The sequence below is a fragment of the Canis aureus genome, chromosome 1, assembly GCF_053574225.1.
Source record: "Canis aureus isolate CA01 chromosome 1, VMU_Caureus_v.1.0, whole genome shotgun sequence".
NCBI classification, from domain to species: domain Eukaryota; kingdom Metazoa; phylum Chordata; class Mammalia; order Carnivora; family Canidae; genus Canis; species Canis aureus.
Window position 1 is genome coordinate 14,889,335 of NC_135611.1, and position 26,246 is coordinate 14,915,580.

At 45.6% G+C, this 26,246-nt stretch overlaps 1 protein-coding gene across 3 annotated transcripts in view; it reads right to left on the reverse strand.

Annotated features, from left to right (window-relative positions):
- TNFRSF11A (TNF receptor superfamily member 11a) overlaps positions 1-26,246 on the reverse strand; it is a 75,534-nt gene that overhangs the window by 16,085 nt on the left and 33,203 nt on the right. The window contains exons 7-10 of one of the 3 annotated variants that reach the window (XM_077891081.1): positions 25,711-25,824; positions 21,343-21,395; positions 19,269-20,037; positions 7,054-7,466 (exon numbers count right to left, since the gene is read on the reverse strand). In XM_077891081.1, the coding sequence (XP_077747207.1) occupies positions 7,069-7,466; positions 19,269-20,037; positions 21,343-21,395; positions 25,711-25,824 (1,334 nt within the window). In that variant the 3' untranslated portion in view covers positions 7,054-7,068. Of the gene's footprint in view, positions 1-7,053; positions 7,467-19,268; positions 20,041-21,342; positions 21,396-25,710; positions 25,825-26,246 lie in introns of those variants that run through there. The other 2 variants (XM_077891074.1, XM_077891085.1) reach the window with 2 other exon arrangements.

Here is a 26,246-nt window from a genome sequence, read left to right on the forward strand (position 1 = left end):
AAATCTTGAAAAAAAAAGATGACCAAATAAGCATTTGAAAAGATGCTTATGTGGCAGATTAAAGCCACAGTGAGATATTATACATCTAGCAGAATGGCTAAAATTAAAACAACTGACAATGCCAAGTGCTGAGGAGGATGTGGAGCAACTGAGACTCTCGTTCGTTGCTGATGTGAATGCAAAATTGTACAGCCAGTTAGAAAAACAATTTTGCAATTTCATTTATATATATATGATCCCACAATCCCACTCTTAGGAGAAATGAAAACACGCATCCACACAAGTTTTTATAGAGATTTTATTTGTAATTGCCCCAAACTGGAAAGAATCTGAATGTTGGTGAAGAGATAAACTGTGGTACATCCATACCACGGAATACTACTCAGCAATCAGAAGGAACCAGCTACTGATGCACCCAACAACTTGGATGGAGCCCAAGGGCATTCTGCTGGAAGAAGCCAAACTCAGATGGATTCCATTTATATGACATTCTGGAAAAGGCAAAACTATAAAGACAGAATAGATAGCTATTGCCAGGGGGTGAGAGCAGCATAGAGAGGATGGATTACAAAAGGAAACATGAAATTCAAGGGTGCTGAAAACAGTCTCTATCTTGATTGTGGTGGTTACACAACTATAAATTGTTGTCAAGACTTATAAAAAAACTGTATACCTAAAAAGGGATGAATCTTACTGGATATAAATCACAAACTCAATAAACCTGATAGAAAAATTATGTTTGTCTTTCCAGTGACAGAGTAAATATTTAGAAAAAGCTCTTTTAAGAACCTTAAATATTTTTTTCATGGTTCCTTTTTTATTGAAATAGGCCATGAAAGCCAGTAAGTTGAATTTGCTATTCCATTTTAGGGTAAGATGATTTACTTCCTCTGCCTAAATTAAGACAACTCGTAAGAGTCTTATCATAAGAATATCGTTTTTCTCGTGACTTTAGTCCACACAGCCTTGTTTCCAGAGCTCCACCTGCCCATAAGAAATCAAGAGCCTGGGTCACAGTGAAGGGCCCCAGTTCCTGCCCAAAGGAGCTTGGGCCTATAGAGCCACCACTTCCAAGCCCGTGGCCAATTTATTATCCTCTCAAACTGGGAGAGACATCAGAGACACTGGGAGAAAAAGAAACAGCCTTTCAACCTGCACATCCTGGTATCCTTCACTCTCCCCAAATGTCAGAGGCCAAGAGAGAAAGGCCCACTGGGAGCCATCCTAATTGTACTGGCCAGTTAAAGCTGCATATTGGGTAACCACATGGCATACGCCCCCTTCCCTCCTTGTGTGATGTCGTAAGGTGACAACTTTGGGTCAGCTAGCACAGTCTTGTGGGTTTATGATGGAAAAGCCATACCCCTCGGGACCTCATTTCAAAGAGTGGGAAGGTGCCCGAGGTGGGCAGTAGAGTTAGTTCACGGTTATGTGGCTCAACTCAGGAAGTGGACATGACGCCTGGGGCCACCGCTGTGACCAGGAATGGACAGCTGTAAGAGACGAGGGAAAATGACATGTAACAGATGGATCTCTACAACTGGCATCTTCTAGGAGCTCTGCTGGTACATGGTTGTCCCTCAGCCCGTGTGATCCTGGCACCAGCCCCATAAACTAACGTGGTTATCTTCAATTTACACACGTGAGAAATGAAGCTAAGAAGGAAAGCTACAGGAGGGAAGTCAGGAAACAGCAGGGCTGAGTCTCAACTCCAGGTCTGATGGCAACTCTTCTATTCCATCACACAGGGGACCAGGGGAACTTCTGCAGCGCCTCGTGGTAGCACGGAGTTACTGTAAACGTCCTGGAATTTGTCGTTGTTAACTTTTATGCTACTGGTAATCTTACTCTTAAGTGGAGATTTTTTTTTTTTTTTTTTTTTGGAAAGTGTTCCTGCATGTCCGTTTTACTAAGGGGGGTGGGGGAAAAAGACGTTAACTAAGCACAAGTCCCAACTTCACCCTGGGGTCAAGGTAACTGAGCATTAATGAGAGAGAGAGAGAGAGAGAGAGAGTCAGGCTCACAAGATCATGAGAAGCCAAGGTGAATTGAATCAAGGGTCACAATCGGAGGTCATTTAGGCGTCCCTCCCCACTTGGAAATGTATTCTGTGCTCCTCTTGTTCAAACCTTGGGGGGGACACTAGGTCGTTTGACCAAGGGAGGCAGTTCTTCAATGGGGGCCACCATGGGAGTGTCAGTCCAGGGTTCCCAAGATCTGTGGCCCCCTGCACCTCTGGGCTTGGCTTCAGTGATTTCGCCTGTGCTGTGCCTGCTGCTGGCCCCACCTCTGCACGATTTTAGGTCCCCACCTCTTTTTGGCAAAGCTATGGTTGTGGCAAGGCAGTCTGTTCATGAACCAACACAGCCCTTCCTTGGCAGTGGTTGGGGGTGGGGATGGCGTGGCGCATGGTGGCAAGAATCCCACAGATGACCTCTTCCCAGCAGCTCCTCTGCTGCCCTGGAGCAAAGTAATGTCTGAAGTCTTCCCTAGCTCTCTAGGATGTCCCCAGATCTCTTAGGACTCTCAGCTCCTTTCTCAGGGATGCTCAGGGCTCAAGCATAAAAACCACACTAAATAAAAGTGACTCACCAACTAAATGTTTAGGCCTGTGAATGCTTAGTTCCTCTCCTCAAAGGGGGTTGTGCAAGTGGTGCCCAGAGCACCCCACAGCTCCCTAAAGCAGTTGGCCAAGGGGAGTCAGGTACCCTCAGACTGCCAAAGAGCAGACGTTTCAAAATGACACCTCTTCCACCAGAGACAGAACCTTTGCTCCAGCTCACTCTTTTACCCAGTACCTAACCATAAAGACTTTGTTGAGTCAGCATAAAGAGTGAACGTGACATCTTTTACCTGTTTATCTAACAGGTTCCTCTACCCAAGTGTCTCACCAGTTTTCTTGACTTTACGAACAGTCGCTTTTCTTTTTTTCTTTCTTTCTTTCTTTCTTTCTTTCTTTCTTTCTTTCTTTCTTTCTTTCTTTCTTTCTTTCTTTCTTTTTCTTTCTTCTTTCTTTTTCTTTTTTTTTTTTTTTTAACAGTCGCTTTTCAATGCCAGTGGAATGCAGTAGTGCAGCAGACCCGGTTCCCCGACCATGTATATTTGGCTTTGGTAGGAATTTCATTACTTAAATGTGGATGTGGGTGTCTCTCTGTAGGAATCCACAGTTCTCTCCTTCGAAGGAATGTGATCACCAGAGATGGAAGCGCTCTTTAGGGGCTGGAAACATCCCTCTCCTGCTCCTAGATGTGCTCTGGGAGCATTTTATTCTGAACACTACGTCTCCGGTGGTAAACAGATGGTAAAGGGGACTCATTCTTCCCCCCCCCCCCTTGCATCCAACCATCCCTCTCCCTATATCACTCTTCAAGCCTTCCTGTTAAGAGCTGGGGGTCTATTTCCCCCAACTCTTGAATCTGGGCTGCCCCTGTGTCTTGCTTTGGCCAACAGAGTGTAGCAGAAGTGACAGCATTCCAGTTTGAGCCTGGACCTCAAAAAGCCTGGCACACTTGCTCTCTCTGAAGCCTGCCCCCACCAGAGAGGAAGGCCAGACGGACTAGCTTGCTGGGCCCGCGAAGGAGGGATCAGTGTGGCCCAGCTAACCCCAGCCAGCCTGTACGTGGGTAAGCAAGCCTCACCAGGCTCACCCAGGGCTGAAGAACCAACCAAGCTGAGCCAACCCCCAGAACTGGGAGCTAAATGGTGGTTGCTTTCAGCTACTAAATTGTGCGGTGCTTACTACGTGGCAGGAACTCCCCTTCCTCCTGCCGCAGGAAGCTTCCAGTACATCACATTCGAACTGCTCTTTGCACTTACAGGTAGAGAGAGAAATGAATTCTTCCTTCTTCTGGTAGTGGAGTTAAATGTGGGCAGGAGACCCTAGACTCCATTTCCCTTTCAACTCTTTCACTGCACAGCCAACCTGTATTTTAAAGAATTTTCTTATGAGATCAACAGCAGCTAGAGCGTCAAAGCAAAGTATTTTCTGTCCCCACTCTGTTCTGGAGGGTTTCCACCAATAAGAAATAATATGACCAACATCTGACACCACAGCATACCACAGAGATCAGAAAAAAGTCACATAGATTATTTTACAAAGAGCCCTATTCAAGCAAGGTTTTATGGTCAACTCTAAGTTTAATAATCTCTTTATCACATTCCCCAAACATTTTTCCATTATTGTCATTTTATTCTGCTGATATTTGTCACATACATCTCAGTAATACATAGACACAGACCTCTATTTGCCATACATCTCTGTCATTTAAATGTCTTTGGATCAATATCGAATGTAGGGATCAGGGTGGGAAAGAGTACTACTTTTTTTCTGAAAGTAGATTCTTATTTATTTAGCACCTTTTATTGTGCTCAAGATACCTAAACATTCACTGTAGCATCCTTTTGTTATCTCTGGAAATGGAAAGTGTCAAAAATGATCACTAGTGCTTTTTTATAGAAAGAAATATGAAAGTACAGAAAGGTAAAAGTAGTATCCGTGAGACGATGACAGTCACAGTAGAAACTCTGGTCTTTAGCTTAGCATTCTACTCTGTGAACCATATTTTGTCTGTTTAATATGTTCCATATCAAAAGATATAATGGTTTCTTCTATTTTTATAACATCTCTCTTTGGATGGGTGTTAACTAAATGGGCAGAACAGATAGTAAATTCCCACACACTAATCATCCCAGCAGTGCACTTACTTCCTGAAGCTTTTTATGTAGCTAAGGAATCCAAGAAATTATAGAGCCACCCTCTGCTTCTTCATTAAAAATAATAATTGAGGGGTGCCTGGGCAGCTCAGCCAGTTAAACATCCGATTCTTAATTTTGGCTCGGGTCATGATCTCGGGGTGGGGAGATGGAACCCGGCATCTGGCTCTGCACTGGGCATGAAGCCTGTTTAAGATTCTCCTTCCCTTGCCCTCCACCTCTCCCCTGACCCCCAGCCATGCTCTCTCTTAAAAAAGAAAAAAAAATCATGATTGACTGCTACTATTCTAGCATTTGCAAGAGATCTGCAACCAGTAGGGAGAAACCAGTGACCAATGGTCATTCCATAGTCATTCCTTCAGCTGGGCACCTGTGGCCATTTACGTTTGGACAGCGACCACTACTAGCACTCTTAAAACCTGCCAGATACACAAAATTAATTTTAATGTGCTTGGGTATTTTAACTTTTCTTTGGTATACGAGAGCAAAAACGCAACAGATAGAGTAACCCAGGCCATTCCTTTCAATCTGACTCAGCTGTTTCTCCACAAGAGGGCTGATCTAAGAGAAACATATCTCTATGATAAATTTTCTTAAATTCACAATATGAGGATCTGGTTTTTAATTAAGAGGCTTTGGAAAAATCACAGAAATGTTTTCCACTTCTACAAGGCTAACTTACAATGCACAATTATTTAGGAAGAATATAGGGCCTATTGCCTGAACACACTCATGCCATTATCTAGAAAAAGAAAAGGTAAATTAAGCTTTTCAGCTTTATCCCTTCTTAAAAAAATTATTTATTTATGGGGGGTGCAGAGGGCGACAGAGAATCTCAAGCAGACTGAGCCCCTGAGATCATGACCTGAGAAGGAAGCAAAAGTGGGATGCTTAATGGACCGAGCTACCCAGGTGCTCCCATCCCTTCTTTCTTGAACTTCCCTGGCAGCTTGTCACCCTGTACTCAGGCTATCCCGTGTCCTTTCTTTTCCACGTATTTTTGAGAGAGATATCAAAAATAGGAATGCCAAGCTGCAACCAAAAAGGAGAACATAGAAAATTTTTTCAAAAAAGAAAAGTCCCTCCATTTGCTCCCTGAGCCTCCCTCCAGGCTTCACAGGCCTGGCCTTTTCACCAAAAGTGCTTAGTACAGACTTCCCTGCCCCCCAAAAAAGCCATCACCAAAACGCAGGCAACCTGCTTGCAAGAAGGGGTGCCAAAGAAATTACGTAAAGAAGGCCAGCATCCTTAGGGGAATTTTCAAGAAAATCCTTACATAGTAAAAACAAAAGGGGGGGGGGAGAATATTAACAAAAGTGTAATGGAAATGAAATACAAATAAAAGAACCGACCCAAAGAGAACAGAACAATCATTAAAACAGATGCCATAGACAAACTACTGATGAAACGATGGTGGTGAATGGGAGGGGACGGAGTAAAACCCTAAAAGGAGGTAAAAAGTGGAGTGACGTGTACCTGTGTCCTCAGCTGATACGTGACTGTGGGTGTCCGTGAATGGTCATAACAAATGCAGGCTTTTAAAAAGTGCCCGATTCTACAAAGAGCAAGGTGGGCGCAGAATGTCAGGTCATCTGACGTGGATGTACCGGATGGGAGGGCCATCCGGGCGCAAATCCCGGCCCCCGCCCCGGCGCAGGTGCGAGGGCTCCCCCATCCCCCCCAACTCCCGGCCGCCCCGGCCCCGCCCAGGCGTAGGTGCGAGGGCTCCGCTATGCCCCCCCAATTCCTGGCTGTCCCAGGCCCTGCCCAGGCGCAGGTGCGCGCCGTCCCCGGCCCCGCCCAGGTGTAGGTGCGAGGGCTCTCCTATCCCCCCAACTCCTGGCTGTCCCAGGCCCTGCCCAGGCGCAGGTGCGAGGGCTCTGCTATCCACCCCCCCAGCTCCTGGCTGTCTCAGGCCCCGCCCAGGTGCAGGTGCGAGGGCTCTCCTATCCCCCCACACACCTGGCTGTCCCCGGCCCTGCCCCGGTGCAGGTGCGAGAGTTCCCCCTTGCCCCCACCTCCCGGCGCAGGTGCGAGGGCTCCCCCATCCCCCCCAACTCCCGGCCGCCCCGGCCCCGCCCAGGCGTAGGTGCGAGGGCTCTGCTATCCCCCCCCAACTCCTGGCTGTCCCGGGCCCTGCCCAGGCGCAGGTGCGCGCCGTCCCCGGCCCCGCCCAGGTGCAGGTGCGAGGGTTCCCCCTTGCCCCCACCTCCCGGCGCAGGTGCGAGGGCCCCCCCGTGCCCCCACCTCCCGGCGCAGGCGCGGTGGGGGCGCGGTCCCCGGGTGGCGGGTGGCGGGTGGCGGCCGCCGAGAGCCGAGAGCCGAGAGCCGAGAGCCGCTGCGGGTCCCGGGCGCTCAGCGCGGCGCGCGGGCCTGGGCCTGGGCCTGGGCCTGGGCCTGGGCCTGGTCCTCGGCCTGGGCCTGGGCCTGCGCCTGGGCCTGGCCCTGCTCCTGCACCGGCCGCGAGGCCTGGGGGGGCCCGGGGGCGCCGCGCTGCTGCAGCCCCCCGCCGGGGCGCGCGTCCAGGCCTGCGCACGGGTCCGGGAAGCGCGGCCCGAGGCCGGCGAACGAGTCGCAGCGCGGCGAGCTCTCCTCCTGCACCGGGCGGCCCACCGGCTCCCCCGCGCCGCCGCCCGGGCCCGCCGCGCCCTCCTGGGAGCTCTGGCTGACGTAGACCACGATGATGTCGCCCTTGAAGTTCATCACCTGCCCGCTGGAAATAAACGTGGAGTTACTGTTTCCAGTCACATTTCCTACAAGGGGGAGAGAGAACACGCAGAGGGTGAGTCGTCGGTTCTGGGCGGGGGCTTGGCCTCGTGAGCGGGAAGCTTCCCCAGGAAACAGGCCGGGCCTCCCCTCCCCCCTCCCCTCCCCTCCCGACACCGTCTCTAAGTGCGTCGGACACTCCCAGCGGCTCCTTCGGTGTCAACGCACCAGGCCGGGGTGACAGAGGAAGGAGGGGGGAGAGGAGGCGACCGAGGAGAAGCAAGACCGCCACCGTGCTCCAGGCTCGTCCTTTGCCACGCGGGACTCTGGCAGGAGAGCACACGGGGTGGCAGGCTGAGGACAGGTGCAGGTGTCACCTGCAGAAGGGTGTGCGTGCGGGAGAGCCACAGGCCTGGCTGTGGTCGAATGCATCAGTAAGGGAACCCGGGCTGGAGGGAAGGTCACACACAGCCTGATGGGACCCGGGAGCCCACCAGCAAAGCCTCCTCTCTGACCACATTGTCACATCGTTGTGCCTTCCACGGGGGTCCCTAACAGTCAGCCCTGGAGGGCCATGGGACCGCCCAGGCTCAGTTATTTAGCAGAGGTTAAATCATTTCCATAACACTTTCTTCTTAACTCCTTCAACAAAAGGGATTCGTAAGACTAAAATGGAAAAAGAAAAAAAAAAAAAAGAATAAATTCCCCAAATCACTCTTTCCTTCTGAACCCTTGGGGGTGTTTTGTTCCTAGGGGGTTCCAACCATCACTTCTTTGTGAGTCACTAGATCTGATTGGTCTCTAATTGATGGGCCATTTGGAAACCAATAGAAAGTTCAACAAATGTTAGGAAACTTGCTACTCTTACTACTCGTCTATTTTAAAGGCTGATGATAGTCTAGAAATGTCCTAGGTGAAAATAAGTGCCCTAAACCAAGCAGGCAGAAATGTCCCACCACTCAGTATCAAAACAGAATCTTTCATTCTGAGGAGAAGAGGTGAATATCAAAATGACTCCTCACTGTTAACTTCCTCATTTTTTTTTCTCATCTACTTGGACCCAGCTTTGTAAAATTTATACAAATTAACTATCACCACTACACAATAAGAGATTTCCCCCAAATTTGGAAGGGATGTTTTGGGTGGTCTGACTAAAATACCAAAAGCCTACAGTAAATCCCTTTGGGGAGCCTTCCCTCCACCCACAAGGTATCTTCAGAAAAGCTGAGATGGACGTCCAGTGACCCATGAAACTGTAAGGATTTCAAATGAAAACAGAGCTATCAAATGTGAGCGACAAATTGAAAAGACTTATGACTCATGCTATTTCTCTCCTAGGCAGTTGTATGGGTTGTATTTCAGATAGGGGGTGCTGGGATTTATTTGCCTAATGACCCCCAAACAACATGGAAGAGGCCAGCCAGTGTTTCCGTTCACCAGTTAGCCGGATGGCTCCATGTCCTCCATTTCCTCTGAATATACAAGAGATGTTCCTAACGTACCATGTACTCTACGCTAGGGATCTACTTTCTCGTATGTCTATGTCTTTCTGCTCTCACCAGTTACAAGTTGGCTCTCAGTTCTGTTTTTACCAGTTGCACTCTTTAGGATATCTAATTAACTATTCTGTAAAGTGGTGAAATGTAAGTGTGATTAAAAAGGGGGAAAGGTTACTGTAAAAACTCAAGTGACTGCTTTGCAAGGACCCCAATAAAAGTGAGTCACTCAACTCAAAAGACAATATCAACAAATTGCTGAACTGGTACTGTGCAACTGGTATGGGCAAGAAAATTGTTGGAAAAAAGAAAGAAAACACATGAAAGTGCAGAAGGATCTTGCACTCAATTTGCTTTGAAAATGTCTACAGTTTCTCATTCCACACTAAAGCCATAGAAAGTGGAAATTAAGATCATGAGGTTAATGTGAAAAAAAAAAAAAAAAACACTACCATCAGCCAACACATATGGCCCTTTCTAAAAATAACCAGTGTGAATGTTAAGTTATATATCTTGAGTTTAAAAAGACGTTTAGGATATGGACTTGCAAATGACTTCTCCAAGTGGCTCAGCAACTACTGACCCAGAGCTGATAGCAGCGCTTCTCCTGTGGGGGCAGCAGGATGAGGGAGGACACGGAAGTCCTCCCGGTGGAGAGATCACTAGCTAGTTAACAGATGTCAATTAACAACAGTATGAGTAAACCATCAACATTCTAGTCTAATTTAAACATACCATGTTTGTTTAATAAAAGCAACAATTCAAAAAAAAAAAAAAAAGCAGCAATTCAGGGACACCAGGTGGCTCAGTGGCTTAGCACCTGCCTTGGCCTGGGGCATGATCCTGGGATCCTGCATTGGGCTCCCTGCATGGAGCCTGCTTCTCCCTCTGCCTGTGTCTCTGCCTCTCTCTCTCCATGTCTCTCATGAATAAATAAATAAATAAATAAAATCTTAAAAAAAAAAAACAGCAATTCAAAACCTGTTTAAAAGTATGATTTCCCTGGGAAGCCTAGGTGGCTCAGCGGTTGAGCGTCTGTCTGGCTCAGGGCGTGATCCTGGAGTCCCTGGATTGAGTCCCACATCGGGCTCCCTGCAGGGAGCCTGCTTCTCTCTCTGTCTGTGTCTCTGCCTCTCTCTGTGAGTCTCTCGTGAATAAATACATAAAATCTTTTTTTAAAAAATTATTATTTTCTCAGTATAGTTCTTCTAGTCTTAATTACAACATCACTGATTGCTGGTTTTGTTGTTTTTCAGTAGAATGTAGAGCTACACAGAGCCACTGGGTGATTGACTTATGCCTTTGAATTTATCTCCCATCTTCTTCATCCTCTTCATAGAAGATATGTAGAGATTTATCTACATAGGTCATGATACATACTATTTCTCCTTCATTTTAAATTTCATTTCCCAACAAATCATCATCATGAATCCATTGTTGTTTCTCTTCTTCCTGGTCAGAATCTTCAATTTGTCTGGGCTCAAGTAATAGCCGCCCCCCCCCTTCTTTTATTATCTTGCACATCAAGATCTTGTTTAGTATTTTAACCCATGTCAATTACTTCATAGCAAACAATATCTTTGATATACTCTATAGGATCTGTATTCTCTTTTTCTCTTTTCTAAAATGGAACTCAAATCCTTTCGCCTATATTTAAACATTTCAGAGTCCTTTCACTCATAGGCTGGATCAAGAATATTATTCTTTGTGGGGAGGTGGCAACAGAATGGGGGGATAGACCAGAACAAAGCCTTTAAATTCCTGACAAGGGCAGCCCGGGTGGCTCAGCGGTTTAGTGCCGCCTTCAGCCCAGGGCTTGATCCTGGAGACCCGGGATCGAGTCCCACATCAGGCTCCCTGCATGGAGCCTGCTATTCCCTGTGCCTGTGTCTCTGCCTCTCTCTCTCTCTCATGAATAAATAAAAATCTTTTTTTTATTTATTCATGATAGACATAGAGAGAGAATGAGGCAGAGGCACAGGAGGAGGGAGAAGCAGGCTCCATGCCGCCAGGAGCCCGATGTGGGACTCGATCCCGGGACTCCAGGATTGCACCCTGGGCCAAAGGCAGGTGCTAAACCGCTGAGCTATCCAGGGATCCCCAATAAAAATCTTAATAAATAAATAAAAATCATAAATAAATAAATAAATAAATTCCTGACAATAAGGATATAAAGAAAAGTTATCTAAGAGTGTAAGATTCTAACACAATTTTATTCTTTACATGTGCTTTTTTTTTTTTACTCAAGGCACAATTAATGACAAAAACCACCTTCGACCAAGTCCAAGCCCATTCCGTCTATGCTGACCTTTTATGAGGGTAGTAAACTAGTACAGACTGAACTTCCTTAAAAAGCTCTACTGAGGGGATCCCTGGGTGGCGCAGCGGTTTGGCGCCTGCCTTTGGCCCAGGGCGCGATCCTGGAGACCCGGGATCGAATCCCACGTCGGGCTCCCGGTGCATGGAGCCTGCTTCTCCCTCTGCCTGTGTCTCTGCCTCTCTCTCTCTCTCTCTGTGGCTATCATAAAATAAAAAATAAATAAGAATAAAAAATAAAAAAAAAAAAAAGCTCTACTGATCTGCCAATGACTGACAGTGGCAGCAGAGCTTCATGGGCACGTGGCCTGTGCAGTTAACGGCACCTTGCCCTCAGAAGGCCAGGCTTGATTTAATGCTCTGCTGTCATCATCCTGGATTTCTGATTAATTTTTGCACGTTTTCATTTTTCACTGAGCTCTGGAAATGATGTAGCAGGTCCTGAGTGGCAGGCAGCTCTTACGAGTATTGCTCTGGGTTCTTGCCCCACACTGATGCTTTAATATAGTGTCACTCTTTTTGGAGGCAACTCTTATAAGTTGGATACTTTCAATATTGCAGAAGTGTTTGTGAATCTGATTTTCTGCACTGATAAAGAACTCAGTGTTTGGCAAGACACTGAGTTGCAGAGGCTCTCTACTAGTGCCACCAAAACACGGACCCTATGATACGTTTCCCTGATGTTCAAGCCACCTGTCATTTGCTGTGAAACATTCTACACTAACTCTCTGATGTAGCACTGAGTCCCTTTGAGAAATCAATGATACCTTTAATGCTTTGCCTCCAGTCTCGAGTTCTGGTGTCTTTTAAGTGGCATGAGAACCAAGCCACCTACCAAGCAGTCTAAGTGCAGAATCCTTCTAGAGTTGTCTTCCCTGAACGTACTTGTCTCACCCACCTCAGCTTCAACAGCAAAAAGAGCTGAGCAACTCATTCTTTAAATAGTCCCAAAACACTGAACGGTGTTCATAGAAACAGTTCTCATGCTTATCAAACATACTTCTTTTTACCAGCTTACCAGTTTTAATAGGACCAGCTCACATTTGCAGCACCCACAGATTTAGTAAGTGCAGCCATTCACCAAGTGGGAGCAGAAGGACCTGGGTATTCTAGAGGGACCCATTAATTGTGAGTAATCAGTGTACTAAGGGCTTCCATCAGCTTACTCTACAGAGGGAGAAAAGAATGTATACTAATCTATGGTTAGGAGTACACAGGTTAAAAAAAAAAAAAAGAGTACACAGGTTAAGAGAGCACCCATTGTAGTAACAATTCTAATAGAAACACCACCCCAAATCCAGAGTTTATTGAGTGCTTCCTTCATGCCGGGCTGGCTGCATTGCAAACACCAGCTCGAAGCTACTTTGCATCTGACCATTCCAGTCTTGCTTCTTTCTCCCCCTTCTCCTGACACTGCCACAAAGATGGAAACTGTCAAACAGCCTTCTTTTTTCATGACTTGTCCTAATGCAGATTCACCTGCCAGTCATCAAATAATGTCAATGTCATCCTGGTGGTGTGGTCTCCAAAGAGCAGAAGGTGCTCAACCAGAGCTTCCAGACCCCTGTTCGCTCCTCTGTCACTCCCCACTTCTTATCCTCCTGTACTCCAGCAGCCACTAAAACCTCAGCTAAAGGGATGAGTACAGGAGGATAAGAAGGGAGGGACAGAGGAGTGAGCAGGGATCTGGAAGCTCTGGTCTGGTCCTGCTCAGCCCTCCCTAGCTGTGGGATTTGGGACAAGCCACCTAACACCTTTCCAGATTTCAGTCTGCTTGTTTGTCAAATGAAAATCAAGTTTCAAGCCCTGCTAGCCTGGCAGTGTGCAGCCTCACAGAGCATCACACAATACCTGTTACATGAAAGAATAAATGAATGAATGAACACCCACAGGATGGCGTAAGGGTCAAATGAGATGATGGATTTGAAAATGTTCAGGAAATCGCAGAGAATGAGTCACAGTGCACTAAAGGCATTACTACTCCCAGGAGGTAGTATTGGTGTGCGTGGAACTCACAGGGAAAGAGATGGGTGGAATGTGCCAGGCAGTAATGTTACTTTTCCATCCGTGTCTTGTTGGAGGATCTCAACACATCTTGAAGACTGAGAGGGCACTTTCCTTCAAAAGTCTAATCAACTCTTGTTTGCCAAAATAATTCATCATTATGACTGTCACTGGTTTGAACATTCATCTATACAGCTCTGCACTAAACCCCTTGTGGTCTTGTTTCTCAAGCTATGACTTGCCCATAGCAATGGAGTAGATCAAGGTTTAGAATGAGCTGGTAATATTCTTATCCTATAATATACCTCAGTGCTGAATGGTCCTTCTCAATAGCAAAGAATTCCTTAAAGTTTGCTTTTTACTTTTTAGGACAGAAAGGTTTTATAGGGTTATGCAAGCCTGCCAAAGAGGGCAAGTCAATGGGTCCCCATGTCAGCAAGCTGCATGATTATGTGGGTGCTAAGGAGGCCTCCCTTTCAGCATGGTTGCCATGACTTCTATAGTTGGTACCTTCCCCAAAGGGGTAAGTCTTTCCACTGAGTGCCAAGGAAGCCCTGGGTTGTTCTGCTGTTAGGGGGGACCCAGACCATGTTGGTAGCTGGTAAGGGGAAATATGAAAAGGGAAGGATGGTGTACATGAGGCTCATCCAAGATGCCTTACAAAGGCCTCAGACTTTTATAGTCCATTTGGCCTCCAGGAATACAAGCAAAGCAAGAGTCTATCACTCCCTTCTTCCTTACTTTCCTTGGCTGTCTTTCTGAGAGCCTTCCCCTACTGGGCTCCTCCTGGCATTGACTTTAACATTTTCTCTTGAGAAAATAGATGGAGTTGGAAGTATATGAAGGAAAGAGCTTTCCTCACAAAAGAATCAGGGATAGTGAAAATAGCATATTTTGGAGACAACTCGCAGAAAGGAGGGGACTCACAGGCCAAGGTAGCCATCACCTGCTGCACCAACCCTACTGTCCCTGCCCATAGAACTTTCTGGACCTGGCCTGGCCACTGCCCCTCGCTCAGTCAGAGAAGTCAACTATCCCAGACCCCTTATTCTATGGTTCACTGGAGAGTCTCCAACATACAGTAAACAAATGAAATCAATAATTTGATTGGCGATCAATCACCAATTTGATGGCAGCAGTGCAGTGGTTTAAGCTACAGACTTCACAATCAGATAATCAGGATGTCAAAATGGTCTACTCATCTTTCAACACAAGGTGACTGGGAATTGTATTTGAAGCTACCAAAAAGTGGGATTTGAGAGCCAGAATGCATGAGGAATTTTATTAAATTAGAAATTTTGAAGAATTTGTAACATTTGAAATGTGTTTTGGGGGTAACATTAATATTTAATGTGACATAACTAGCAAATTTTTCAGGTAACTTGAGACGGTTAAAAATAGCATTGAAAAAAATTAAAAAAAAAAAAGCATTGAAGTCAACAGAAACAATGGACAAATGAAGTGTCCCTTCATAATCAGAAAGATGTCTACACTTCGCTAAGTCCATGCTTGACATGGCGGCTCCATGGAATCTCTCTTTCTTGGGCAGAGGAAACAAGCGTCATTTTAAGAACTCAATCTCTAAGAGAATTCACATCTTTAAGCAAGGTAATACACACTCTTCTTCCCAAAAACTTATTAGGTTGTTTAAAATGCATAACATATGAATATTAAATCACAAGAACTATGCCAAATAATACCACCCAATTGTCATGTAGATTTTCTCCCAAGGAACAAAACTAAAAATATACACAAATACACTCAAACTACCCAGGCTACACTGAGTTCTTTTGGAATTTTTTAAAAACTTATTTTATATTTAACCCATATGCTTCTCATGTGATTTTCCTTTTTATGGAAATGCAAGCTCTGTTTTAGGCATTTGGAAGAAACTGAGTATATGATGATAGAGGAAGGGAAGCAGTATTTAATAGTTCCATTCTGAATCATGCTTGAAAGTTACTTAGAATGACTTACAAATGAAACTCTTCCAAAAGGAGCCCCATTAGAACAGAGAGAAAGCAAGCAGGACTGAATTGTACAGTAAACAAATTTTTCATATATTTTGAAAGAATGCATTGACTCTCAGTACCAATGAATATTGCCACACAACCAAATAATAAAATGTCATTTTTTAACTTACAGGGTCAATGAGCTAATACTTGCCCTTATAGCACCTGACTAAAAGTGAGACAAACACAAGCTAGTGGATGGCATTCCAACAGGAAAGTGAAGAAAGAACTAGAACATCGTTCATTGCTTGGGGGGATGGGAGGGAGGGGGAAGAAAATTAAGGTAGGCAAACCTTTTTCTGTCCTTCCAGGATGGGTGGTCAAAGATAGTCATTTCATGAGAGGGAGACTGAGGATGGGGAGAAATGGGGTCAGGTGGGTGCCCTTCAACCTCCAGTGCTCCAGGCTCCCAGGAATGGGCGTTGGTGTATCACTGCCATTTGGATGAACCAGCTCACCTTTGCCGCCTCTACCCAGGCCACTGAGGTCTGTCCAGGACAGCTAAGGCCAGTCCCCCCATTCCCTGCTTGGCCTCCAGCTCCCCACAGCAGACGGAAGACGTGGGAGGCCGAGAGTGAGTTTAGGGAACAAACAGGAAGATATGGCCTCCTGTTCCTTGAGTTACTCATGACTGGCTGAGTGAATGAGCTTCACACGCTGTGACTAAGGCACCTTGGGAGAGCCTGGAAAGATCAGGTGTGGCGAAGGTCATGGAAATTCCCGCTGCACGGTGTGGCTACCTGGAGGCCGCCTGTTGGTAAAAGTGTGCGTGTGCCCGGCTCAGTGAGAAAGAGGGAAAGCGTGCAGCCAGCACACTGCCCTCCCTGGTTCCCAAGGAGCACTGGAGCAGAGCCTTCAAGGACTGGAGGAGTGGGCGCTCTGTGGAAGGGGACAGAGTGGGGACAGGGTGACTCACACTAGCAGAAGCACGCAACAGAGCAGAGGAGGAAGGTGAGGGATGTTTGTAGTAAAAAAAGGCTGGCTTTGATCAAAACTTAAGTGGGGGGCAGGGGGGGGTTGAGGGGGTGGGACGCCCCGCTGCTGAAGGCCTTGCTGTCTCAAGTTATTGCTTTCTTCAGTTTTCCATTCCCTGACCTCAATCCCTACTTGTTTTGTTGGTTTTCCCAAGTCTCTGTGGCTCAGTTGAGCCTCAAAAAGATATGATAGAAAAGCCAATGTATAGCTGGTGTTCATTAATAACCACTGCGGACCCTGTAAATAAACAACTGTTTCCAGCTAAGAAGTGGCCAAATCAAGAAAGTGATTTCAAAAGCCAAAAGCCAAGTCATCGGCCACTACAGACACACATTAGTTGCAAGAAGTGATTCTTTCACATGAACTAATTTTCTAGACACAGTGAGAATTCTCCAAACTCTAGATGAAAGGATTTGTAACCAAGGTAACCACCATTATGTCATCAGGATAGTAATTTAAGATGTAAATTAAGAAATGGTTATATGATATATAACCAAATATATGTTTTTCCCTTATTGGTCTTTGTTAATAATTCCCCCTTTTTTTAAAGAGTTTATAACATTGCTAAAACAGCTTTATCATTGGGTATTATTTTTTAAAGTTACACTTGTAGAACCGTTTGAAGAAGCATGAAAGGGCTGCTCAGTGCAAAGCAGATACTCCTCCCTACTGAGGAAGTGCCCAATCATGTCATTTTCCCAGAAACCACTTGATTTGATTGTGTGTCTGTGTTTTTTTTTCAAATACCCACAAATAAAAATCTAAAACCCAATTAAAAAAAGCCCACCTCCTTCAAGTCCCGAGAGCACGGTGGCTTTCAGAAGATGAAATAGGATTAGACTCCCTCTGATCTTTCACCCAAGCTCCATCCTCTTTCACACATTTTATAGAACATAAATAATGACAATCTTTAAAAAAAAAAAAAGGCAATAATGAGAAAGTGCTATTTTGACCAGGAACCAGAAGGCCTGTTCACATAGAAGTAATTATGGAGAGAACAGCACAGCCTCAAAAATCAATCTGGCTGCTGCTTCTCCTCAGGCGAGAATGAATTTGGCCCTCGTGCTGGCATCCGTAGGCAGACTCTCCACGGATGTTTTGCATGGCTAAGCACCAGACGAACAGAGAGAAAGCAGTGTAAACTTTCCGCAAATTAACACCATTTAGTTGATGACACACTTTTTTCCCCCCTTTCCTCCATGCCTAGCTGTTTAGTGCTGGAGAAATAAATGATGATGAGAAACAGACGAGGGCACTGTTTTAACTCTTCATAGTAGAGCACAGACCTAGCTTTTGGTTTCATGACACTGAGCAAAATCATCATCATCATCATCTCTTTAAATCTGGCCAATTCTTTTCTTCCAACAGCTGCTGATGATTTTCACACAGTGGCAAACATCACCTTTCTCGCATCACTAACTGAAACACTGTTCTGCCCCTGGCAGTGGCACCAGGACGTGGCCACTGCCATGCTCAGCTTTGGCCTTCCCACTCCCCACAGCCTGAAAAGCTAGTGTTCTGTATGTCTCTATGACCAACAGGAAGAAAATTAACCACTAAAAAAGAAATAGAATCATACAAAGGAACAGCAGAGCCAAACTTTTAGTTATGGAAATTCCTTAAATCTTAACCTTGAGGTCTTCTGAAGGAAAAACAAATCAGTTCTTTGAAAATATCTCCCAAATGTATCTCCTCCTTTCAATTTGAGAACTGATGTTATAGAATTTACACATCAGTGAATTTGTATAGTTGCAGCAAAACCACAAAGCTTGGAAGACAGATTAAAGTGCATTGTTCTACCAAATAAGCCAGGAGCCATCATCAACATGAGGCAGGAGAGTCTCTGTGTTTAGGGCAGGATCCAGCTACCCCAGGGTTATAAAATAATTCGAAGACCAGCTGCTAGCACTACTCGCTGTCTAAATAAAGAGGCAGGAAAGAAAAAGAAAATGCATCCCGGGATAAAGGAGGTCCACCAATGGGCTTTTTTTCTTTTTTCTTTTGGGGGTGGAAGGATTCTGTGAAGCCCCTTAAATAGTGCATATCCATATATTCATATTTCTGGAGAGAGTGCCTATAGCTGTCAGAAGATTCTCAAAGAGATCCCTGACCCCCCATGTGGTAAACAGTACCCAGAGCCCTCACCATCAGCGGCAGAGTTCCTTGTAACTACATAATAAAACAGATGGTGCTTTACCCCTGTGGGGGGAAAAAGTTATAATATTATAATTGGTGGGCTATTCATGCTCAAGCAGTGGTGCAGCGATAAATCTCTATAATGATTTTAAATTGTAAAATGATCCTCCTGGTTCTGTAAATATATTATCTGCAGTGGTTGTAAAAGGGGCTTCTCAAATAAAGCATTAAAGGATGGTTTTACTGCATCATTAATTTAGTAAAGAACCAACAAGCTACTTTGAATAAATATTAATTAATTAATTAAAGATTAAAACAGAGCTTCCTCAGGGGAGATCTAAGGCATAGGTTGCTTGAAAAACAAAAACAAAGCCCAGAATTCTGAGGGTATGCCTCAACTTCAGCCAGCCCTGAGGTGGCTGTTGACATTGCCTGCAGGGGGTCCATGGTGGGCCTGGGGCATGTGGAAGTGAAGAGACAGCCCCAGGGCTGGAGGACAAAACCTCATGGCAGTGGGCAAGACCCACAAACTCAACATGTCGATTGCATCAAAACCCACCGTGCAGGGACGCCTGGGTGGCTCAGCGGTTGAGCATCTGCCTTTGGCTCAGAGCGTGATCCCAGGGTTCTGGGATCAAGTCCCACAGTGGCCTTCCTGCACGGAGCCTGCTTCTCCCTCTGCCTATGCCTCTGCCTCTCTCTGTGTGTCTCTCATGAATAAATAAATAAAATCTTAAAAAAAAAAAAAAAAACCACCCTGCAAAGAGGCCTAGCAGGAGAAAAGATTCAAGTGGAATCTTCCCCACGTTAGCATCCTTCTTCCCAAAATGGTCTGTGACACTTGCCTTCCAACACTGCACAAAGAACAGGCCTTTTGGCTTGGAGGTGAGAGACCAGGAAAATCACTTACCAGATGCAGGTGGCTGGTCCCCAGAGGCACTTGCAGACCCAGGGCCTCCCCTCATGGAGCCGGGAAGCCTGACGTCAGCCCCGTCCAGGGGCTGGCCGGCCCCATCTGCTGCACCCTCGGGCGGAAGGCCCATGCCGTAGGCGCACTGGGGCAGAGGTCCACTTTTCGGGGAAGCCACGAGGGGTTCCCGGCCCCCCCCGGGAGGCTTTCCGCAGTTTGCACAGCCATCCGCCGAGCTGAAGCTGCAGCTGGCTGCCCAGTGGGGGCAGTGGCCACCCTCCACTTCTTTTTGCAAGTACTTTTCGGAGGCTATGGGGATCCAATCAGTCCTGCACGGCGGCTCCACCAAGTTGCCGCTTTCAGAATCTCCCAGGCTCTCTGTCCCAGTGAAGCACTGGCTCAACCTGTCATTCTCCCCCACCTCCAGGGGCTCGGGGAAAGGGGGTGTGGATTTGCTTCCAGGCTGAGTGAGGAACAGGGAAGAGTCTGGGGTCTGGGAGGGCCTGTCCACGTATTCGTCCTCCGTGGGAATCTGCCTGCAGGAGTCCCCCTCCACCTGGCTGACCAAGGTGAGCATTCCGGCATCTTCTCCCCCTGTACTGGGGCCGCCGCCTGCACACGCGCCCCCACAGCCACCACCACTGTCTGGGCAGCACATATCTTCAGAAAACATCTTCTCTTCCAGAGTCAGCAGTAAGACACCATCACAAATTTCACGCTGACTAGAGGCTTCCATGTGAGCGCTGCTAAAATTGTTGCCTGAGGACTCCTGCTGATTTAAATTCAGAAGGCAGAAGTATTAATACCCAGAGATATTAGAACATGTTTCTGCGAACCATGGCTGAAAATGGTTTAGAATAATTATTTCCACCATAACAAGTACAGATGGAACACTCATTATGGCACTTTGTTTGTGTTATTTAAGATTATAGAGTAGGGGAGAACCCAAAATGGAATATGGAAACAAATGAATCAAACTGCATTTCAAACGAATAGCATGTTCACACTGAAGCAAGGCGAAGAGCTAACTCCAATAACTTTAGAACACAGTATTTTGTCCATATACATTCAATATAAATTAAAAAAAATAAACTACAAACGAATAAGGAACTCCAGTTTGTAGCTTTGGGTTTTTTTTTTTTTTTTTTTCTGTAGTATGGTTTGGTAATTCTGAAACTAATTTCTGTGTCTACTGGCAGTGAGCAAATGAGTAAATATACTGAGAATAACAGGAACCAGGCTTTATCCTGTTGGAGAAGGGAAGATTCAAATCCAGGTAAGAAAAAACAAAGGAATCCTGTGGGGTGTGGGGACTGGAATTGGAAGAATCAGGAGGAACTCTGAGTTTAAAATGTTTATTCTTTATACCTAAGACAATAGCCCTAGGGGACATAATGGGATAATCAAGGAAATTTTTAAGACTGCATGCTGATCAGATAAGAGTCTACTAAGTCTACTTAGTCCACTACTAAATTTCTCAATTTTGATAAATGTACTATGGTCATATAAGAGAATATGCTTGTTCTTGAGAAATTCACACCAAAGTATTTAAGGGTATAGGAGCATGACGTCTGTCACATTCACTCTAAAATGGTTGGAGAATAAAAACACACAGATACAGAGAGCAGGTGATAATACAATGTGAGAAAGTGTAAGCAGTTGGTGGGGCTGAGTTTAGGGTGTGTGGGGAGTTTTTTGTACTATTCTCACTGCTTTTCTATAATTTTGATTAGATCGAAATTAAAAGTTACCAAAATAACTACAGAGTAGAGGGAAATGGCAGCTCCTTCCTCCTTGGAAGCTATCCTAGGCAATCAAGATTGGCGCTAGAACAACATAAATAATGTATGTACACAGAGATGATGAGTGGAAGGAAATGCGAAGAAAAGAGCATTTAGGAGGGGCACCCACTTGGGCTTTGGGTTTTTCTGTGGAGATCAGTCCTGGGATTCAGGGTTCCATCCCTCAAGGAACCATCCCATTCACAGTGGGGCTCAGTATTTGATTATTCACAGCCATAGCAGCCGAAGGAGTAAAAGGATGTGAAGGAGGCACTTAAGACTTTTAAACTTACCTTATTTACACTTAGGCGGCCGCAAGCCTCATTGACCCAGTGCCACAAATTAGCTAGAAAAACAGAGTAAGGAGAAGAACTTCATTTTATTTCCTCTAATTCAGTATCATCATCGATCACTATGTCAGCTCAGTGTTTCTTTAAACACAGGCCTCTGCGAGTCTTTGGGTGAGAGCTCCTGAGAGTGAAAACATTTAAAAGAAAACCAACCCATTCGAAGACACCTCCTCCCCCAAACAGAACTTTCTGATGTAAAGCAAAGTATCATCCGCTAATGTTCCACTGAATGAATTCCTCTGGGCACACTCAGAGCTGCTGTTAGGACGGGAGGCATTCTCATTCCCTTTGCCACTTTTTCTGTGGCCATGAGGGACAGGGCTAGGCAGTGCATGGGAAGCATGAAGACACAGGCCTAGGGCATTGCTTTTGCAGTCAATTAGCTCACACGGATGCATGATAAAGAAAAAGTACATGCCAGGAGGCTGTCCGACCCCACTGAGTCCCAGTGGGCCGCACATGCTTTTCTACTATATCCTGTTGCTTCTCGGGAGAACGAGTATGTTCTGTGGCATAAATAAAAACGCATCTCCACTAACTTTTAAAAACAGAAATGCTGAGGGGCACCTGGATGGCTCACTTGGTTGTGATCAAGTCATGATCTCAGGGTTCCAGCGATGAGCCCCTCCTCAGGCTCCCTGTTCAGGAGGAGCCTGCTTTTCCCTCTCCTTCTTCCCTTCCTCCCCACTCAAACTTCTCTCAAATAAATAAAATCTTTTTTTTAATTAAAAAAAAAAAAAAGCAAAAACAAAAGTGACAAAACTTTTAAAAAGTCAAATCTAAGGCACCTGGGTGGCTCAGTCAGTCAAGCCTCTGCCTTCAGCTCAGGTCATGATCCTGGGGGTCCTGGGATGGGGCCCTACATCAGGCTCCCTGCTTAGTGGGGAGTCTGCTTCTCCCTGTCATTCTCCCTCTATGCTTTCCCTCCCCCCCCACTTCTCTCTCTCTCTTTCTGTCTCTCAAATAAATAAATAAAATCTTAAAAAAAAATCTACGCACTGAAAAAAATTGATGAATTTATGTTCTACAAAGATAAATTTTTACTCCACCTCCACTATTTGATGCTGAATTCACTAGAAACACTGAAGCGGAGGCTGTCCATTCTCCAGGAGAAGATAATCAGGTCATGATAACAGCTAATGATCCCTATCACACGACCTTGCCAAGTGGTTCATTTCACTTCTCTGAGTCTCGGTTTCGTCATCATGACACGGGAGAAATAACAGCGCCTGCCTCATGGTGCCGTTGTGATTTTGTGAGTACATGTAAAACGCATAAGCAGAGCTAGCATAGAATAAATACTCAATATATGTCAGTTATTGCTATCATCTTCATTATTATTCTTGCTTCCTCTCTATAGTTTTGAAACTACATAAAGTTACCCCCAAATAAAAGGAAGCTTGTAGCTCTTCCCTTGTAGGGACCAGTACTAGATAATCACAAATGGCTAAAAAATGCTACTTGTGGGACGCCTGGGTGGCTCAGCTGTTGAGCATCTGCCTTTGGCTCAGGCTGTGATCCCAGGTCTGGGGATCGAGTCCTGCATCAGGCTCCCTGCATGGAGCCTGCTTCTCCCTCTGCCTGTGTCTCTGCCTCTCTCTCTCTCTGTTTCTCATGAATAAATACAAATCTTTAAAAATAAAAAAAAATTAAAAAATGTTACTTGTACACGAGGAGATATTCATAATTACTAAGATCATCTCTCTTTTGGATGTAAAAGCCCTCCTAACTGGTGTGTCTGCATCCACTCTACTGCACCCCCAAATCTGTCTTCTATCCTACAACCAGATGGCTAGTTTTACTTCTCTTTGGGAAGGACAAGGAACAAACTCCTTCAGCAAGCCTGCAGGGCTGCATCATCTGGCCATGCTTCCCTCTCCGTTTTGTCTCACGCTGGCTCTGACTTTGCTCCAGCTGCAGGAACCTTAGCTAACTCCACCTGGCAGCTCCTTCTCTCCTCGGGGAGGCCCCTGCTGGCCCCGAGGCCAGACAACCCCCGTCCTCTGCTCACCTGGAGCTCTGTAAGTTCCCTCTCAGCACTCAGCCTCATTCTACAGCTTCCCCAACAAAGGGCCTGCACTGTGCTGTGCAGTAAGGAGCCCCAAGGGTCAGGCCTGTCCCCCAACCCCTGGGGGGGGGGGTGTCAAGAAACCTGTGCAGTATGAATGGATGAAGAGAGGCTTAACAGGCCTACATTCTGATTTAGTAAGTAGTAGGTCCATTGTCCTCATTGATTAAATATGGCAGGAAGAGATTATTGCAGAGACAAAAAAAAAAAATCAGAAATCTGTTTTTCTCACATAAACATGGCTCCATGAGTGACCCTCATTGACTGAACATGCAGTGTATTCAAATGCCTAGCTACCAGGTTGCTAGGGAAGTGGAGCAGCATTAAATAAAAATATTCAAGGGGCACCTGGGTGGCTCAGGGGTTGAGCATCTGCCTTTGGCTCAGGGCGTGATCCTGGAGTCCTGGGATCGAGTCCCACATCAGGCTCCCTGCAAGGAGCCTGCTTCTCCCTCTGCCTGTGTCTCTGCCTCTTTTTCTCTCTGTCTCTCATCAATAAATAAATAAAATCTTTTTTAAAAAATTTTTTTAATTTTTATTTATTTATGATAGTCACAGAGAGAGAGAGAGAGAGAGAGAGGCAGAGACATAGGCAGAGGGAGAAGCAGGCTCCATGCACCGGGAGCCCGACGCGGGATTTGATCCCGCGTCTCCAGGATCACGCCCTGGGCCAAAGGCAGGCGCTAAACCGCTGAGCCACCCAGGGATCCCAATAAATAAAATCTTAAAAAAAAAAAAAAATTCAGGGGCAGCCCAGGTGGCTCAGCGGTTTAGCGCAGCCTTCAGCCCAGGGGCCTGATCCTGGAGACCTGGGATTGAGTCCCACATTGGGCTCCCTGCATGGAGCCTGCTTCTCCCTCTGCCTGTGTCTCTGTCTCTTTGCCCCTCTTTCTCTCTCATGAATAAATAAATAAAATCTAAAAAAAAAAAAAATTCAATAATGAGTAGACTAAAAAAAAGTCATCTGGGTAGCCCCGGTGGCACAGTGGTTTAGCGCCGCCTGCAGCCCGGGGTGTGATCCTGGAGGCCCAGGATGCAGTCCCACGTTGGTCTCCCTGCATGGAACCTGCTTCTGTCTCTGCCTCTCTCTCTCTCTCTGAATAATAATAATAATAAATGTTTTTTTAAAAAGTCATCTAACACTGTTCTCTGCTGAACACAGGCATCTTCAAACACTATCTTCCTTCTTTAAAAACTTTCGATGGCTGAGCGTTACATTAAGTAACATGACATTAATGGAAAGAGCAAGATAGGTAAGGTTTCAGGAAGTCTGTGCATGTGACACAGGAGAACTGATCAAGTCACAGCAAAGCAGAGGTGGATGTGATAAACACCTGAGCAACCAAAAAGGAAAAAAGGATAGTGAGACAACAGTGCTCCTAGAGAAGGAGATCTACCCACAAAAACATGAAGAAATCTCTTGAAGAATCCTTTCTGAAAAATGACATTCTTGGGCACCTGGGTGGCTCAGTCGGTTAAGCATCTGCCCTTGGCTCAGGTCATGATCTCAGGGTCCCAGGATCAAGCCCCAAGTCAGGCTCCCTGCTCCATGGGGAGCCTGCTTCTCATTCTCCCTTTGCCACTACCCTTGTGCTTGTGTGTTCATTCTCTTCTCTCTCTGTCAAATAAATAAATAAAATCCTTTAACAAGAAATGACACTATTTTAACTTTGTAAATGTCAAATATGCAGTGATGTTAAAAGGCACTATGGGACAATTGTTTGTGAAGAAATTGTTCCCAAGAAACAAGGTTAACACCAGACTATTCATTCTAAGAATGAGCACCTACATTTTACTGAATATGAGGTAGCTGATTTTCACAATTTTATATTCATATCTCAAGGTAAGATCCCAGTCAACACTTTCCACCTGCCATTTACCTGAACATTTGTCTCTATGTTAAGTGGGTACATAAAAAATGTTGGTAATTCTTGGATAAAGGCAACTGACATGAACATACAACTTACAGGTCATCAGTTTCCTGAACCTGGCAGATTTTGTTGGCTTACACATCAACAGGCACCATGGGTTTTTGTTTATTTTTTTGGCCAGAGGACAATAGAAAAAATGAGGTATAGAGGGTATTTCTCCTTAGTGTAAGTAACTGCACCCGAGTCAAGGCACTTACTGTGGGCGGATCATCAGAGGCTGTCACAGGCAATATGTGTCTTCCAAAGCGTATACCTAGAAATGCATCTCCTTTCTTTAAGATTAATTTTCAAAAACCAGCATAGACACAGTACCTGTTAGTGCTTTTCCTTTTTTCCTATAATAAACACCAAAGATGACAGCAGCAACTAATGCCACAGATATGAAGAGAAGCAGAATAATTAAACTGGGCAAGTAAATCTGGGGTTCTGTATTGGAAGAAAAGGAGAAAGGAGGAAAAGGTGTTAAAGATAATTTAATTCTCGGATTATTTTCATTTTTATTTAAAAACAAAACCCTTTGAATCAAAGCCCAGAATCAAAGATGTTGGTCTGGCATTGGCGAAGAAGGATGGTCCCTGACTCTGACCACAGGTGTGCAGAGGGTGCAACCCCCTCTGAAAGAGTGACACCAACACTGCAGCCAACCCCACGCCTGGCATCACTCTGCAGGAAGCCAGCTCACGACCATCTTTAAAAGTAGGTACTTGGGGTGCCTAAATGTCTTAACCTGAGTCGGTTAAGCATCTGACTTCAGCTCAGGTCATGATCTTGGGGTCCTGGGATCAAGCCCCACGATGGGCTCCCTGCTCAGTGTGGCATCTGCTTCTCCCTCTCCCTTTGCCCCTCCC